The 19,966-nt window shown below is 38.4% G+C and overlaps 1 protein-coding gene across 1 annotated transcript in view; it reads left to right on the plus strand.

The window, feature by feature from the left end:
* Positions 1 to 19,966, plus strand: part of NDST4 (N-deacetylase and N-sulfotransferase 4) — a 292,909-nt gene that overhangs the window by 235,428 nt on the left and 37,515 nt on the right. Inside the window, exon 7 of the mRNA XM_084757602.1 lies at positions 14,201 to 14,383. Within this exon, the coding sequence (XP_084613728.1) occupies positions 14,201 to 14,383 (183 nt within the window). The remainder of the gene's footprint in view (positions 1 to 14,200; positions 14,384 to 19,966) is intronic.

Below are 19,966 nucleotides of genomic sequence, written 5' to 3' on the forward strand. Positions count from 1 at the left end.
TCTCTCTCTCTGTCTCTCTCTCTCTGTCTCTCTCTCTGTCTCTCTCTGTCTCTGTCTCTCTCTCTCTCTCTCTCTCTCTCTCTCTCTCTCTCTCTCTCTCTCTCTCTCTCAGAGAGTTCCTCTATTTCTTTTGTAGGGAGAGAGACTGAAGGTTACTGGGAATTGAACCCAGGGTCTCTCACATGCTTGGCAAGTACTCAAGTACTCTAGAACAGAAACATGCCCCACTCCTCTCCATTACTATTTTTCTGTCTTATTGTTCTTTTAAACATTAGCACAAAGAGTAGTGGGCTTCACTATGGCATTTTCATATTTTCACACAAACTTCCATTTTGTTGTTCCTCCTTCCCTCTCCCTCCATCAACCTCTTCCCCTACTGCCCCTGCTCTCCCAACCCTCTCAGGAAAACTCTTTCAACTTTCACGTCCCACGTATTCTCTATGAAAACATATGGTATTTGTTTTGTTGAGTCTGGTTCACTTTACTTAAAATAATTCCCAGCTCCATACAGTGACTTAAATCAAAATTGCAATGCCATTCTTCACAGAACTAGAAAAAAATAATCCTAAAAATCAAGTGAAATACAAGGACTCCAAATAACCAAAGAAATCCTAAGCAATTGAACAGTGTTAGAGGTTTCAAAATAGTTAATACTGAATTATACTACAGAGCCATAATGGCAAAGACAAGATGGCACTAACACAAAAGCAGACACACAGATCAATGGAATAGAATAGAGATCCAGAAATAAACCCACACAGCTATAGCCACCTCACTTTTGACAAATGTCAAAAACACACACTGAAGAAAAACACTTTCTTCAGCTAATGGTGCTGGGGAAACTTTATAGCTACGCGTAGAAGAATGAAATCATTCTCATATCTCTAACTCTGCACAAAATCAATCCAAAATAGATAAAAGACCTGGGATATAAAGCCTTAAACCACTGAAATTGCCAGAGGAAAGTGCAGGGAAACCACTTGCAGATAGAAGCATAGGTGAGATTTCTGAAAAGTACTCTAGCAGTATACAAAAAAGACAAATGGGATTATACATATGTAAAGAGCTTCTGCTCAGCAAAGAAAAATCAGAGTGACCAATTAGCCTATAGAATGGAAGAAATCTCTGCACCTACCTCAGGCAGAAAGCTAATATGCAGACTACTACTTGCAGAACTGCAAAAGTGAAACACTGAAAAGAAAAAGAAACCCTTTGACCAAGTAAACTGACTAATTAAGTGAAAAGAAAAGTCTAGAAAGGAGGAAGAGCAAATAGCCAATAATTACTTATAAAATATTCTTAGCCATCAGAAAATATAAATTAAAACTATGTTAAGATCCTTCTCATCACGGGCAGAATGATTATCATCAAGGAACTAAGTGACAGCAAATGCTGGTGGAAATTGTGGGGAAAGAGGAAGACCGATTCCCTGCTGAGTGTATAAACCAGAGCAGCCACTATGGAAATCAGTATGGAAGTTCCTCAGAGACCTAGAAATAGGCATGCCTCATGACACAGCTATGTTACCGTTGGGCATATAAACCAAGATTTCTATCCCTTATCATAGAGACCCATGCCATCCTAGTTTACTGTTGTCTCTTTCAAGACACCTGGACAAAGCCTAGATGCTGATTGACACATGGGAAAATATGGTGTGGGATTTCATTGCACTGCAAAGAATGAACTCTACTTTTGAAAGATAATTTTATTGAACATAGAATTCTAGATTGGTGCTTCTCATTTTCACACATTAAATATTTTTCTCTTTCTTGAAAACACTGTTTCTTATGAAAACAATCCAATGTAATTTGCATAATTGCACAGCTTTAAAAAAATGTTTTCTTGGTAGCCTGCTATCCTTCCTCTGAGTGCCACCAGGTCTCCCCCTCCAGGGGACATGGTCAAATATGAGACACCAGAGTTCATGTGAAAGTCATACCCCACTCTCCACTCAACTGTGGAGAATGTCCTGTCCATGGGGGAGGAAGTCCCCCTCAGCCACAGTCATAGGGGAGGGGAGTAAGGGAAAAATGGGAGAGAGGGAGGAATGGGAGGATACAAGGGATGGGATAACCATTGAGATGTAACAAGAATAAATTAATTTTAAAAACTCAAAAATAAATAAATAAATAAATATTATGCACCAAAAAAAAATGTTTTACCTCTGATTTTTCTGGAGTGACTACTTCCCTGGCTATTTGATGTAGTTTTTGTCATTGATTACAGAGAAATTTCAGTAATCAACATTTTAAAGAATATTCTATTTGCTTCTCTTTCTCTTTATTATATCATTATGATGAGTATGTTATACTATCTGATGCTTTTGCACAAATCATTTTCCCTCTTCTTCCACCATGACACACCAATCAGCAAAGGAAAGTGTATTGACACAGCATAAGACGGCTTCCGTCTTGTCTCCTTTTATTCCTGAGAAGAATGCACTGTATATTTACTATTCTCATTATTGCCATCTATCAGAAGGTTGTCTTGACGTTTGGGCAGTTAGAAGGCATGTGAATTCTATAGACCAAAACAATGTCTAGGTAATTGTCAGTCTTTTGCAATGTTGTTTACTAAAGCAGACTCTTAGAGGTTGCCTTTGGTAAAAAGCATTGCCTCATCAGTTGACTCTAGAATGTAACTAAAAACAAAATTAAAGCCTGGCAGTACTGCCCTCATTTTAAGCCTGTCTCCTTTACTTTGGGTCACCTGCTTACCTCTGTAGATCAGCATGCAAACAGTTCCAGGAGTGTCTGTCTAACCTATTCAAGATAAGTTATTGCTCTAAACTTCCGACACCTTACATCCTAGCAAGAGCAAAATCTTCTAGGATAGTCCACCCCAACCCCTACCCTCCAAGATTGCAGTTATCCACAAGAGTAAAGCTAAATCCTGAAGCAGAATTGACCATCTTTAAGAAACCAAGATGCTGACAGTACTAAGAACTTCTACAGACTACGTTGAAGACCCTGAGCTAAGGCAATGACCAACACACCCATTCTATCAGGGCTGGTTACTCTTGATCCTTGCTTTAATTTTTTTTTTTAACTTAAAATTCACTTTACTATTTAGACTGCTTGGGGTCACTAGAAAACTTGTTCCTCTTTGCTATGTGGCCTGAACAGATCTTTTCTCTCTGTTTTCCATCGTTATTTCTCTTTTTAATTGGCTTATTGAGACAGGGCGTTGAGCCTTAATTGTTGAGGCTCCTGGAGCTACCTTACACATCTTGTTCCCATAGACTTACAATTGGCTTAGAACTAGGGCACTGCTGGAAAATACTATACAGACTTAAGTCTGTACAAATTTGTAGGGGCTCACCTGGTCTCTCAGTGGCAACAGGGTGCTTTTAGGCTTCCCTTGTTAGCTCCTAGGTCCGTAGTTTTTATTCTGCCCAGCCCTCCACTGTCCCCAGTTCCATGGAAGATGTTAGCTGGGCACTTAGAGTGCCAAACCTGCTACTTCTTTTAAAATGAAAAATAGGAGACAAATTGACCAAGGAACTTTGGTATATTTAATTTGACCAAATCTGAAAGGCCTCTAATTTTTCTGCCTTTTCTGTGAAAGATAAAACACAAGACAAGGAACTCGCACAAGTTAACACTGTCAAGAATGTGTGATTCTCTTCCTGGGAGGAAAGTTCCCTCCTGTTTTAATTCTTTGTTGTTTGTGTTTCAATAGTTGAGAGTCAAAGCAAGGGGTGGAGTATCTCTCTTTGGAGTATCTCTCATGTTACAGCGGGTACAGAATTTCTCCAGATTCCATCCAGTTACCTAAGCCAATGATCTGAGTATCAACTCCGACTTTCCTTTTCATCCCAGATGCTAATCAAATGCAAATAATAAGAGAATTAATTCAAATTCATATCACTAAAGATTCAAAATCTACCATCTTTTGAATCTGTTTAATTTTTCTCATTCCCCTTATCACTGTTTAGATATCATTATGCCTTTTCAGCTATATGCTAGCAGCAGTATCCCAAACCTACAGCCTCCCTCCTTTTGTACAGGAAATAGGAGACTTTCATTTGCAAAATATATTTTTGTGCTGCTCTCTCCCTACTTATAGTCCTTTAATTGTTCTTTGGTGTGGCTGGCATTAAATTCCAAACTACATAAGAATTTTAGGGTACAATATGAATGATATCTCACTCTTTCACGGGACCTTTCCTTTGCACATTGTACCAACGTTACCAACTTTAGTTTCTAGTCTATACACTCTTTGCTGGCTGCTTCTGGTGTTTGCCTTCACTCTGTCACCTAATCTCTTCACTGTACCACTCATTCTTTGACATATTCTCTTGCCTGAAATTTCCCACATTTCCAGGTTACATCCTTCTCTACTCAAAAAGCCATTTGCCAGGCTGCCTGAGGCCCTGCACACTCCAGGTCCTGACAACTCAGGTCCTGCACACTCCAAGGGTGATCACTATCTTACTTTGTATCCCCTCCATAACTTTAATTCCTCTAGACAAATAGCACACAGAATTTACTCACTATTATATCTCTAATTCTAATATACTGACAGACGTATAACAGGCATTTAATATATGTTTGTGAATTCATTGGTTATTCGATACACTTTAAGATGAGTTTTTATTTGATCAAATCCAGTTCAAATCATCTTGATGTCATTTAAGAAGCATACAGCGATGCCAAATGGGCGTATTTTCTCTACCCAGTGACTTCACTATCCAGCATCATTCCTAGGCTAGTGCATTTGTCCTTCAGTGACTTTTATGTGGCATCATTGTAACACTGTTGAAAAGAAACTTGATCTTTGAAGGGGAACAAAACCAGGTAGTGTCAGTAGCTCAGATGGGAAGCAACAGAGGTACTCCTCCATTGTGTGAATCATTGATCAACAGCTAAGACCTAACTTCCCAGTCCTGATTTGGCTAATACAGATAAACAAAACACAAACGTATGCAATGGTGATTCAGTTGCAAACATGTTTCCCTTTAGTGACTTAAGCCTCTATTAACTTAGAAGACAAATGAGAAGTAGAGATCCTGTGCACTGCAGTCCATCAGGAGCCTTCTGTTCTCTGTTAGAACAGCTGCCCTGTTTACTGCTCTGATGAGGCGGCAGCCCTGCTTTGCTATTCAGGAAGATCAGTGTTTGCACGCTCGTCGGGTCCTGAATCAAAACAGTTCTGATTTGTTAATAATTCACTAACCAAATATTATGACTGAAACACTGGGACCGCTGGTAAATAATCAAATGCGGAATGGAACCTCTGCTGCATTTAGTCTCATCCCAGAAATGGAAAACACAAATAAAAATGTAATTTAGCATTTCATCCCATCCTATTAAATACCAGCTGTTTTCAGGGTTGTAGGATAGAATGTTTTGGTTTTGCCCTCATGTCCTTAGAGCTGGGAGAATAACTGGAAAGCAATTAAGTTATTCCATGTTTCCTGCTTGTAAGGAAGTTTAGTGTTACCAAGGAGACATTGGTCCACTCGACACATTGCTGTTGAACACCTATCATGTGCTCGTGTTAGAAAGAAGTGAGGCTACAGCAGTGGCCAGCAGCTTCCCTTATACTGTGAGGATCAAGGGACAGACTATGAATGACCAAATAAATACAGTGCTCCCAAGAGAAAGCAAGAAGCCTGCCCATCACACTACACCTTAGTCCTATCTGCTTCTAAACTCAATCATTAGTACTTTTGAAAATGAGGGTCTGTCTAACAATCCTATCCTAAATTGATTTTAAACTACACCCATCACTGGTGAGTCTGGTGGATAAAACTTTATTTTATTCACACACACCACAGAAACTGTACAATAGCATCATTTGCTAGTGATCAAGCTTAGACATAGTCACACTAGGACACAGATATTTAATATTTTCTGTATTGACCAGAAGTCATATTCATTCTCAGAAATCATGATATACACATATAATTTCAGATAGACAAAGAAACACTGACTTTGATTATGAAACACAATTATCTATGAAGTATAATTCAAATAATTTCATATGTGTTTGGTACAATAACTACAGTCAATAAGGTGCATTCCAAAACCCAGTATTACCATGTACATCATATTGCTTTCTGTACATATTTATCTATGATAAAATATATATGCAAGTTGGGTATATTAAGAGGTTTAATAATAAAAGAGAACAATCAACAATATACTTTTACTAAATATTATTTAAAATTCAAAAAAAATTTTTTTAATTAATTTATTCATATTACATCTTGATTGTTAGCCCTTCCCCTGTTTCCTCCCATTCCTCCCTCCCTCCCACTTCCCCCCTTCTCCCCTCCCCTATGTCTGTGATTGAGGGAGACTTCTTCCCCCTATGTATGCTCTAAGATTATTGAGTCTCTTCTTGGTAACTTGCTATCCTTCAAAAAATTTTAATTTCTGGAATTTTCTATTTAATATGTTCTTACAGTGTGGTTGACTGCAGGTAATTAAAACCTCTAAAAGAAATCCATAAACACAGGGCATTATTATATTCTAAATTTACTTTAACTGAACATGCCATGTTTTACACTTTATAAGCTATTTTGGTATACCGCAACTCATTTAAGTATCAGAACACACATGAAAACTAAGATATTGTTTTCATTTAGTTAGTGTAGAAACATGTGGTTCAGAGTACCACTCTGCAGAGCCTAGCATTCTGATTCCAGATTCAAAGATTCAAAGATTCGGGTCTTTAGCCTCCCATTGTTGCAAAGCAAAACAATGTGAATAAGTTGGCTCAAGGTCATTTTTGGATACTTTCAGATTTCCACAGTGAGTATAAATAAAAATAATATTGACACATTATTTTCTCCACTAAGTATGTTCCAAATTCAAAGTGTTTAGTTTTTACCTATCCAAGAAAGGACGTCCTTTGAGGAGTTAGGGGTATGGAAAGTTAAAACGCTAGCTAGGAGTGGTGATTAAATATGAATGCTGTGGTATTGCACATCTTATATGAAACCACAATGAAAGTCACATGCCGCACAGAAGCCCCTCTGGTAAGGAAAGCAGCCTGAGGAAGATCAATATGTAAAGTTAACTCTGAGTGGAGATTTACAGGCATGCACAAGGCCACATTCAGAAGCCTCTTTTACCCACCCACCCACCTTGATCTACAGACAAACACATTTGATTCTAAAATTTTCTTTTGCTTTACTCTCTCCCTCTTAGTCCCCTCTCTTTCTATCCTCTTTCTCTTTGTTGCCTTTCTCCCTGTAAGAGTCACTTTTAGCTAATATACCTTGAAAAGTCTTTCAAAATCATTAAAATGTTTGATTGAGGCCAGAGGACAAGAGTTACTTTCCATTTCCTCAATGCCTGGTGGAGGTGCTGATGACGTAAAATATTATTATACGGAATAATTATTTTCAACTTCTGTATCTATTGTCTGGAAATACTAGAGTCAGTACTGAGATGAAAGGTTTGCATGCATTTAGATACAGATTTTGCAATTTTAATGGCCCTCGTTCCTAAAGATACGTAAGTGAGATTTCACATGAATGAATTGAGAGAAACATTCCCAATTGATTTACTGTTAGTTGTTACAGATAAATCACCGAGACAATTGAGGTGATAACAGAGATTATAAAAATAAAAAGAATTTCAACAAATGTGTTGGCAAAGTTCTGGTAGAGACAGAGTATATGAGGGAAAACAGATTCTGAACTCACGGGCTCTTTTGTCTTTAAGTTTATTTTGCTGTAGTTTGAATGTCTGACATGATATTTACCCACCTCACAAGATAAGTGTGTAATGGACTTGGTTATGCATTTGATATTGGATTTCCTGGCTTTTCCCTGTGATTCAGGCAGGCCATCACACCTCTTTGTTCTTGTGTCCTTTTCTCTAGAGAAGTGTAGTTTCTAGTTCACACAACTGAACAAACAAAAGGAAATGAACATAAAATCACACTGTGGAGTTTTATTAGTAAATCAACATTACTTCCCTGCCCCCTCCACCAGTAAAATGCATTAAGAAAGATAAAACAGTAGCCAACTATTAATTACAATGTTTGTTTCATCTTGACACACACACACACACACACACACACACACACACACACACACACGCACTATTTATTGGAAGTAGTGGTCCTCAAGATCATGGCAGAACAATGTAATTACCTAGGGTTTGGCAAACTTTCCTTACTTTGGATATTTTTATAGATACATGTTTCTACCAAGACATTAATATCCCTAAACTAAAGAGATATGAGTACCTGAAATTATGACCAGCATTTATGTTATCTGTGCTTAAATGAGGTAGTATTGTATGCAAATTGCCAGTGTTAAGTGTAATATCATGCTTACTCTCTCTGTGTGGTTACAGCCTACATTTAGAATAAAAGAAAAATCTAAATTACCCTTTTTACAACAATTCTGAGTTCAGTGCCAAAGCCCATGAGATGAAGCATCAGGGCTCTTCCCCTGAATTCCATCCACTTTGACGTCTAAAAGCCTAATCAATAATTTAACCAGCTAATGGACATATTTTTAAACACAATGGAATCATTCTGAAAAGAGGCATGCTGTCAGAGCCACAGGGACAAAAGTAGAAACCGGCTGCTAATACTTGATGCTTATCTTGAGCAATCCTGTTGTGAACATGGCGCAAGCTGCCTCAAGTGAGCTTCATGTCTCTCTGGGCTACACAGCTGTTTTGTTTTTTTTCCCTCCCCTAGGAAAGATATACTTACTTTACAGTTTATTTTTATAGTCTGTGGTAGCACTCATATCTAAGTACTCAAATATTTAAAGTGTGTTTTAATTAACAATGTGTTCTATAAAAGGTGTCCCTAATTTTCAAATTATGAGACTGTGTAATGTTTTCTGGCTATTGATATTCATGACCATGCACTTCTTAGTTAGATTGTATTTGCCACACAAGCTGGAAAAGCATGAGAACTTTTCTTGTCCTGACTTTCAAAATATTCTAACCCAACACAGAAAATATCGCTGCTTTGTTTCATAGATAAAAATGAGGTATTTATTTTTGTTATTTTCCCCCCATCTCTTCTTTGTACACTTTGGACACTAGAAGCTTTATAACATGGGGGGAATGGTTATAGAAAACAACTAATTGAACAAGGTGCCCTGGTACACATCAGAAACCTCAGGACTCACAAGACTGAGAGTGAGTCCAGTTGATGATGAATTCAAGGGCAGCCTTATAAAATCCTGTACCTCAGGTGGGGTTTGGGGGCAACAAATACCCCGTCTGTTACTACAGCGCCACTTTTATACTCAGTCAAAGATTATCAGTAACCAGCCGGGCGTGGTGGTACACACCTTTAATCCCAGCACTTGGGAGGCAGAGGCCGGTGAATTGCTGTGAGTTTGAGGCCAGCCTGGTCAAAAAAGTGAGTCCAGGACAGTGAGGGCTATGCAGAGAAACCCTGTCTCGAAAAGCAAAAGCAAAAACAAAAATGAAAAAAAAAAAGATTATCAATAAAAGCTCAACTATAGTCATCTAATTTCCTATTATGAAGATGGACATTGAACACTAAAATCTTTAAAAAAATTTTTTTGTTTTTTGAGACAGAGACTCACTGTGTTGTAGGCTTCCATTACACTCTGTACACCAGGGTGGTTTGGAGCTCACAGTCCTGCCTCAGATTTCCAGTCCTGGGATGACAAGCATGTGCAGTCCTTGAGCCATAAGAACTTTAAGGGCATCCCTAATAAATCTCTTCCATTAATAGTAGATTCCGATGCATACTGTGTATCTGGCCATCACCCTAAGAGAAACCTTCCCCATTCCTAGTGAATTACTAGCCTATAATGAAGCCTGTGAACTTGCTTTTATATTCCGACAACTGGGAGGAGGAAACATTTAAACTTCTTTTGTTTGTTTGCTTGTTTGTTGTTTGTTTGTTTTGTTATAATGGAGTTGAGAGACTTGGGTGTTCAGGACAAGATAAAGATGGCCCAAAGGCATGCTTAATCACAGAAACACAGCTACCCAGACCTCCTGACTTCTGGAAGGCCCGCTCCAAGAGGCTTAAAGATGTCAGCGCTCCATACCTCACTCTCGAAATAATCCATTGACTAAGATGAACTTGCCTATAGTCTGTCATGGGAAGATTTTTTTGAGTTGGCTCATATCTCTGTGCTGTACTATATTTCAAGGTACAGAGAGACTTCCATCCACGTTGTGCACCTATGTGGCATAGTTGTACGTATTCTAGGTGATCCTGTGGGTCATAATAAGTCAAGGTATTGTTAGTAGGTGCTAAGGAGATAATGATCAAAGCGAGTAATTAAAGGGAGCAGTGAGCAGAGCAGCAGCCACTGACACATAACAAGTAGCAGCGACACATTGTCAGTCAGAAGATTATTTGCCATTATCTTGTCCTGCGTATTTATCCCTTGACTTACCTTCTTTAGACCTCAAGCCACAGCCTTAATTTGTCTTCACCCTATGCTTTCTGAACAGTTTTTTTCCCCTCTTAAATAAGCAATTTGTCCAGAAATGCTAAGGCTAAAGTGCTCTGTCTGCACAAAAGATGCTTTTAGCAAGCCAGATATGCACAGCTAAGCTGTGCTTGCAAAACTGTTTTTCTTAAAGTGCAGTCAATTGACCATCCAGCAGCACTAATTTGTTCTTAAGCAGTAAAGCATGTGCACACAGTGCCCCATATGACAGTCACTGCAGCCATAGTGGCTGGCTGCGCATTTACACATACAGCTAAGGGAAGTTTTAGTGCAGCCACCAGCCTTGGCTTCGCACAGCTCACCAGACATCTCTGCTTTATGCCAGGGGCTGCTTTCGCATTTCCCCAGGATGAAGTCTTGTGCTTCCTCCATGAATCAAAGCAGCTTCTTCTACAGAAATTCTGGAAAACCTGCTAAAAACTAGTGTTCTGTAACGACCTCCTAACATCTTCATCATAATAAGCAAAGAAAATGAAAATATCCTCTTACCTGTGATGTATAAATAATCCTTACAGGATTTTCAGAGTCCATTTTCATTTATATTTTTTTCTCAGATTTTAGGCAACTTATAGGTGCCTAAAAATCTATCTTAAAGTAACAGTGAAAGAGGCAGGTGGTAGATTTCTAAAGTTTTATGGCATTCTTTATTATGTCCAGCCTACACCTTGCTTTTGTAATCATTTCAGACCTGGGATAATTATGCTGAGGGACACCGCCTCAGCTTTCTTATTTCTTCATGCCTGTAGTGACTTCATAATTATACTGCTTATGTGAGGTCTGACTACAGATACCATGCTAGATTCTGGAAGATCCAAACTTAAGTCCTGCAGCAAATTCAGTTGCTACTTGGGATAAAAGAGCTTATGCAAATGATGCCAAGTGCATTTCAGGTAGGAAAATTGTGTCAGCTAACAGTTCAGTGACTTACTTTAAATTTCCACATAAATCACATAAACTCACTATGCAGATTACCTTGTAAATATCCCTTCTTTTGTTTTGTTTGACTTTTAGAGTATGAATCTTTGATTATAACCCTAGAGAAGAAGAAACGAGCAAGAACACGAGAGGGATGTTATTATTTTCAGAAATAACACTCCCATTCATTGTCGTAAATGCTTACCCTTAAGATCCCAGAAATCTTTGGGACTGAAATCACAGATGCTCAGTAGGCTGAGACAGGAGAATTGAAGATTCACAGCCAGCTTAGGAGAGAAGGCTCCACAAAAAAAGAGAAACCATTGCTCTTGAAGAGGACCCAGGTTCAATTCGCAGTATCCACAGGATGAACCGTAACTATCTGAAACTCCAGTTCATGGGATCCAATACCCTCTTCTGTCCTTCAGGGGCAACAGACAAGCATGTGGTGCACAGAAATACAGGCAGGCAAGCCAGTCAATCATAAAGTGAAATAAATAACTTAAAAAGAACAAAAACAACTTAGGAAAGTGAATTTCAAGGAAGCCTAGGAAACATTAAGATCCAATGTCAAAATAAAAAATAAAACAAGGCTAGGGCCAGGTGTGGTGTTACATGTCTTTAATCCAAGCACTCGGGAGGCTGAGGCAGAGGCAGGCAGATCAATGTGAGTTCGTGGCAGCCTGCTCTACAAAGTGATTCCAAGACAGCCAGGGCTACAGAGAGAAACCCTGTCTTAAGAAACAAAACAAAACAATAACAACAACAACAAAACAGGGTTAGGGATATAGACCAGTGACAGAGCTAAGACCCTAGGTTCAATCTTAAAATAAACCTTAAATAAGTTATCTTTTGAAATTCTACTTCAAGAAAAAAAATGTGCATCCCAAAAACGGTACATAAAGGGTTACCAATGTCTTCTACAGATTTTTTTCAGAGAGAGACAGAGAGAGAGACAGAGAGAGAGAGAGAGGGAGAAGGAATTATGCTAAGATCAATGCATTAAAAAATGCTCAAGGAAAGGTGCACACACATGCATGTTGCTGGATTTTGGCATTTCTTTCCTATTCTGAACCTTACTCAATGGATGGAGACTTGGACACTTTACATAACTGTTCTTTGGCTCAATTTCTTCATTTGTGAAGGGGTCTATGAAACTACTTACCTTTTAAGAGCACAATAAGAATTTAATGATTTGATATATGTTCATGATTACCACAAGTCAGTTTACATACTTGGGGTATTAATTTTATAATTTGGAGACTGCGTAGCTCAAGGGCCAAATTCTCATCGTCTCATTTTTACTTTCAGAGACCGTGAGGACTTGCAGATAATTTCAAGTAGCTCTCCTTGGGGACAATTTCAGGGTCTTAGTATGATGGACGGAAGATAACATCTTTTACAAAGAGAAAAGACCTTCAAATTATGAAACTGGTTCTTGAAATTAGAATTTCTCAACATAATACCATTTACTATACTCAAGTGAAAGACACTGCACTTATGTTTTTCAGATAAAAACTTCCTTCTTGGGCATGTATGGTTGCTCAGTGACATTACATCTTGGATACTAATCTAATGATGTTGCAGTGAAAAATGGTATTAGAATAGTTGTTGTATTCCCAATTTTATGTTACTATTTCCAAACAAAACGAATAACCACATAAATTGATAATATCTCCAAAGGAAGAGAAAGTGTACATCTACACAAACAATAGCCATGTATTCCTGACTTTTCTTGAATATTTGCTTATGGTTCAATTTCAGATACATGTCTTAATATTTTCACTCTGGCACTATGGGAATATTACTTTAAAATTAAGTTAATAAAGCCCTTAATTAGAATATTTGGGTTACTCTGAAATAATATAGATGCAACTAGTAGTAAAATCCATCTACAGTTCAAAATGCATGTTAGAAAGTGATATGAAAACTAAAAACAGCATGAATTATTATTGCTAGAAAATGATTGAGTTTTTTTTCCAGAGTTGCATTAATAATCTCTGAAACTTAGGGCAGGGTTGTACAGTTTTCCTTTTATTTAATTCTTGAATTTGTGCTGCAACGCCTGATGGACTGCATATTAAGTTATATATCTATAATACCATGAAAATTCTTGCATGGTCTTTCAAGAACCTTGTCACTTTTTCATAGTTTGTGGTATAAAAGTGCAACACAGAAATGGCAGAATATTTTTAGAGTTCACATAAGGTCTGAAAAGCTGTAAAAGATTAATGAATGTGGTAGTTCCTGGCTAATGAAAAAAAAAAAAAACCTTTGCAAAGGTGGTTTTTAAACTAAATTTATATTTAATGCACCCATTAAAACATAAACACTGTGTGCCTCCCTGTAATGTCTCTATACATACATTGTGGAATGTTTCAATTAGTTACCTATATCCTCAAACATTTATCATATTTAACCTTATTTTCAGTAAGAAAACAAATAAGAGCCTCATTATAATACGAAGAAACAAGTTTACTCCATCCTGATTCCATCAGAGTGCATCTACATAAGAAAAGAAGTGGACCCTTTGCTTTGCTTTACAGCTGGTTCATTCTGGTTTCTCAGAAATTACTGGATTGGAGCCTCATGATATTGACTTCACAATAGGGCAAAGCCCATTTTGAAAATGGCACTGTACTTCTGGTTAGCAATGCACTAATGACAATCTCTAATTCGGTTTTCATTTTAAGAGGAATTTTAAATGATACTTTAGAAAAAATAATTAAGTGACTTCCCACCCAAAACTATAACTGTACTTCCCTTGAAATTCTGGTTAGGTGAGTTGTTGCCTGGATCACAAACGGCCTCTTTTGAGAGTATGCTTATGAAATACAGCGGTCTTTCTAATTTCTTTTTCAGATCAGCATTTTCATGACACATCTGTCTAACTATGGGAATGACCGCCTAGGGTTATACACCTTTGTGAACCTGGCAAACTTTGTGCACAGCTGGACCAACCTGAGACTGCAGACTCTGCCTCCGCTGCAACTGGCCCACAAGTACTTTGAGCTCTTCCCTGAGCAGAAAGACCCTCTCTGGCAGGTAACATTCAAACCTTCTCTCCACGGCGAGGAAAAACGTTAGCAATGGGTTACTGTTTAATTTGTATTAGGAACTCATTAAATAAATATTAATTTAATAAATTAAATATGTTAGGCCACATTGAAATAGATATTTGATACAAATCATTCCCTTTTCCAATTGTCATGATCTCTTCAATAATATTTTTGTATCTTTTACAATTTAAACATTTAGATTTGCAGTTTTATTTTGCTTATTTGTTCTATTCACCTGGAAACTTGGCAGTAGGGTAGTGTTTTATTGTTAGAGTTTTGGGCAAGGACAAGTACTAGCTAGCTGCTGTAAAGTCAGCACTGGTCAGCATTGGACAGTTCAGGAGACTAAAAGGAGAAACCAGAAAGAGCCTCTGTCATACAAGATTCTGTCATGAATACACACACACACACACACACACACACACACACACACACACACACACACACACCACAGAGTACATTGAAAAGGAAAGATTAACATCTTCCCTCTACTCATAAGGTTTTAGCGTCTGTTTGGTATATTTCGCTTTCCTTTAAGCCTAACTAATTTCTGCAACATTAGGGCCTATTAATAAAAGAGAGTCCTGTCAGTTTTAGGATGGCTTTTACTACTAATCTGACTCTCTGTGAAGCCGCACAGCTTGAAAGCATCAAATGTAAACTATCTCTTCTGAGCAGTTATCCAGGAGGCACTGCCTCCCACTTACTCGGCTCTTTATGCATCAGATTGCATCGACCCACACAATCAATGAGCTGGCTGCAGAGAGCAGATCAGATGTTCCCCTGCTAAGCAGTCGGTAGAAAAGAAGCATCGTCATTAATGAGAAATTACTGCAAAAACGGACTTTCAGAATCTTCCCCATTTCCTTTCTTCTAGAATATCTGCCTCTTTATTCCATCCACCACAGCATACAGCCCCGTGTGCATATGGCCAGGGCTCTCTCCATCTGTGTTCACTAAGGATCTGCTATGGATACAGCAATGCTAGCTCTAGGACATGCCATGAAGAATAAAATACTATATTTTCTCCCTATTCCAGAGGAGAAGTTTTACTCTGTTTTAAAGAGGCCTCTTGCCTCAAATTGTGTCCTCTTTTGATGACTTATTAGCAGCTAGTAAACATAAGTGCTTACAGTAGACTGCTTACTTCCCTTTTATAGGGTAAAATAGTTCTTTTTCACACTAATGTGTGTGTGTGTATGTTTGTATGTATGAATGTATGTATGTATGTAATTGAAAATAGACTCTTTTTTCATATCATACATCCACAGTTCCCCACATCTGGCACTCCTCCCAGCTCCCGCACCAACCTTCTCTCTCCTCCACATCTACTCTCCCTTCATTTCCTCTTGAGGCCCCCAAGAGAACAGAATAACAGGACAAAACAAGATGTAATAAGGCAAAACAAAAGTCCTTCTATCAGAGTAGAAAAGACAACCAACAGAAGGAAAAGTCCAAAGAGCAGGCAAAAGAGTCGGAGACACACCCTCTCTCACTGTTATGATTCCCACAAAACCACAAAGCTAACAGCCATAACATATGATACATCAATTAAAAGTTCAAATTAATATGTATCTTAAACAGGCTGTTGACATGAAGGAGTGATCACCTCAGTGGCTCGAAGCTCTAATTTGTTTTTAGGAAAAAATTTTTTCCTTAAACATTGAGCTTAATTTTTTAAAGATTGTTTGAACTTTCAACAATAGCAAGAAAAATGTTTTGATAATGACTTGATATCATCAAGATTGCTGTTCACCTTTTTTAAACAGCTGACATGTTTGTTTTGTGGTGTATATGTGTGTATGTGAATGTGGATGTTGGTGTGCACATCCCACTGTACAAAGGTGGGGATCTGAGTACAGTCTTGTGGAGTCAGTTCTCTTCCTCTACCCTTTCCATAGGTTCAGAGGATTGCACTTACGTGTCCCGGATGCAACAGACAGCTTCTCTATTCATTGAGCCATCTCACTGGCCCAATATTCTTATTTTCTTAAAAGAGTAGGTAGAAACAAACAATCCTTGCTATGACATGATTTAATCAACATGATGTTTCCAAACATCAATAGAATCCTCTTTCAAATATGCAATTATAAAGTACAGCGGTGGCAGATTGAGATAAATTTACAGTTATAAATAAAAGTAGGACTGTTCTTAAAAGAAATATGTCATTTTGAAATGTTAAAAAAAAGTATAGACATATTGAAACAAGTGCTAGTGCACACATGTTTACTTTCAAATAGCACAATGGAATGAGTGAATAGGACTGGTTTTTGTATCATAAGAATGAAATAAACACATGCCTAACAAAATATTGAATTAATACCTAGGTAAAGTATAGAGTAATAAGAGTAGTAAAAAGAGTATAATTAATTCATAGAGTCCACAAATGTATATTACTAATGTTATTGTTTATAGAAGGCTTAAAAGTCTGTCATACATAATGCTAAGAGGTACACTATTGAAGCGTGTTCAAGTTACAATTGAAAATGTCTTTTTACTGGGTGACTCATTTGCTCGTCTGTGCATAAGACTCTTTATATGAATATTTTTACTAAAAATTTAAATGAAAAACATTTTCCAGTAACAAAACAAAGAACACATAATAGAAGAATAGTTAAGATCAGGAGAAAATCATTTGTGTATATGAGATGTTGATAGCATTTGACTTATTGCAGAAAACTGGATAGACTTTACCAGTCAAGAGCGATGTCAAAAATCAAACTAGTGAAGTGGTGATAAAGTATACAGGGCTCTAAGTCACCTGCCCCATGGTTGTGTCTGCTTCTGTATTCACATTGAAGAAAGCTAACTAAAATGAAGTGGAAATTACCCTCAGCTCTACACGGAAGCAAAACCAGAATCAGCTGGTAAATACATGCACCCTTGTCACCACTACCTAGAGTTAAGATAGGCAAGCAGTAAATCTTCACTGCTGTTCACTATTGTGAGAATGAAACGGTCAGGTGCCTCTTTATAGTTCTGAGTAGATCTTCTTATTTGGTAACCTTCACTTTTAAATAGAACTCAACTGCTATTTTCCTTTACATTTTCAATTCACACTCTCTTATTACTACAAATAGAATGAAAAGTGCAAAATGGTAATCTTCACATCTGTTTGTTTCCTTTGGTTCCTTATGTAAATTTTCATTAGCACCAACCACTCTATATGTGAGGTTGCTTTGTCACCTAATTAAAAAGTGCAATGTGAGTCTCTGCCAATAGGCAGCAGGAAGAACAGCTACAAAATGTGGAAGTGCTCCTATCTCATGGGAAATAGATTATTCTAAAGCTGCTCAATACAGACACACATATCCACACACACGAAAAGTATAATTCCTAGATTGGCTTTTCAACAGCTTTATCTTCACTATGTAAAAGTTTAAAAATTATAGTCTTTGCCCTTTAATTCTTATTGCTTATTATTTTGATAGAATAATCCCTGCAGAGCATAAACTAGTTTTCTTCTTAGAAAACATGAATCAACAAAACCCTTCTATAATAGGAACCAAAGCCACAAAGATGAATGCAGTGGGAAGGGCAGGTTCGCACATGATATAATCGATGCTCTTAAGCTCTCAAACTGTCAGGTTAGCTCAGCCTCAATCTCCCTTCACCTGCTCTAGAGTCTCACTGCCAACTAACATCCAAGCATGAAGTAGATTCTTGCTTCCTGTGTGTCCAGGGAAATGCTCAAAAATCTGTCTTCTTGGTCTCTGCCAGTGTCTCCAGAGCTAGAGAGCAAGAGATGTGGGGTAGTAAATTCAGTTCTTAACTGCAAGTGACTAACTAGCACTTTGGTGGTTTCTAGATAACAAAGCATTGGGCCCTAGTTAGAAATGATGGGATTTGAATGTCAGCGATACAAACAAATCACAAAACAGGCGGCATCAACACTGCGCCTCTATTAATATTTGTCTGGTGAAGTAACAAATGGATGCTGACACAGAGTTAAAAATGGTAGGAACAAAACAAGTTAGGGACATCCAACCCAATCTTGGGAACTGAAAGGTCCCTTAACTTATTAGACATGAGCTGGGACCAAGCCCAGGCTTTCTCACTTGTGTTCAGATGCAGTTTGGTGATTTTATGCTCCGAAAGACAAGTCTCTTTCCATCACGGGCTCTCTCTTGAAGCTTGGAAAAATCTCATGATGGCTTCGGTGGGAATTTGCTAAAACTACACTTCAGAAATAGTTACATAACAAAGGAAAGTTTTACCGCCATGGGATATACAAACTGCAGCAGTTCCTTACTGTGTTAAAAAAAAAAAAGTACCTTTGTAAATTTTGTTTCATATTTTTACTCTCTTTACTACTTTACAGCTTATTTATAATTTTGTTACAACATCACCACCCATAGTTGTAGACACATGCCTATTTTGCACAACAGGCAAACTTTATATTTACATTTATTTACAAGCTGGAAACCAAATGATACTAAAGCCACTTTCAATAAAACCTCACAAGGGAGGTACACAGAGAGTAACAAAAGCAGCACAGTTGCTTCTTAGAGAAAGAGGCAGGAGGAGTGGGAGGTACCCCTAGGATTAGCATGAAGTCCTCGTGGAAACTTGGAACCTGCCCATGAATTTGAATTTGACCTGCAATAAAGAACACCTATCCATGAATCATGAGGGGAGGAAGGAGATGAACCAGTTGTGGTGGTCCATGCCCTTAAGCTCAGTACTATGGAGAACTGAGGTAGAAATATCACAAGTTCAAGGCTAGCCTGGGCTACATGGTGATTGTGAGTCTCTGATAGTTACTTTTCTTTTCGTTTCCCCTTCTTTCTTTCTTTCTTTCTTTCCTTTCTTTTTTACCACAAACATTTACATTTTTATTATAGTCCAAAGGGTCCTAGCCTTCGTAGAGATGAAGTTGGGTGCTGGGGTGTGTCTCCTGGTGTAGCTCAGTTGATAGGGGAATGGCTGCAATACAGCTGGAACAGAGTCCTGCTCAGAACAGATGTCAGATTTCTCTGCAGAGGCCCACACTTGATAGTGCTCAACAGCATCTCCTGCTCCTTAGGGGTAGCACAGGCCTCATAGGCAGCTAGGTGCCTGGCAGGGGTGCTGCATCGATCCACCAGAGCTGCTGCCTTCTCCCCACTTGGGCCACACACCTCCATCAGCTGCTGGCTTCTCACACAGACTGGGCCTTATTCTTGACAGTTTCTACACTGAAGTCTCTGAAAGTGAGGAGTGAGCAGAGAGGGTTTATGGAAGGCTTTGCTCCTGATTCAGCATCCCCTGGGGTTCCCTAGGGATGGCTGCATAGGGTGTGGCCCTGGTACAGCCTTTCCAGGCCCTTTGTCCAAAGGGCCAGGTAGCCAGCTGACTCCTTAATATCTGTGGTATGCTTCACGAAGAAGCCGTCAGTGACCTGGGTATTTGTGGCAGCCTGCAGCAATGTACTCTCAGGAAGGCTGAGGTTGTGAGCATTCCCGTATTCCTCCACAAAGTATACCGGATGCCCCAGGCCAGAGCACCTCAGGCAGAACTTATGCTCTCAAAAGCGGCCATCCCTGATGCTGTTGCATAGGTCATCTAGCCCCTTGCGTTCCACAATGGG

Source organism: Acomys minous, assembly GCF_964271855.1.
Source record: "Acomys minous genome assembly, chromosome: 14".
Classification (NCBI taxonomy): Eukaryota; Metazoa; Chordata; class Mammalia; order Rodentia; family Muridae; genus Acomys; species Acomys minous.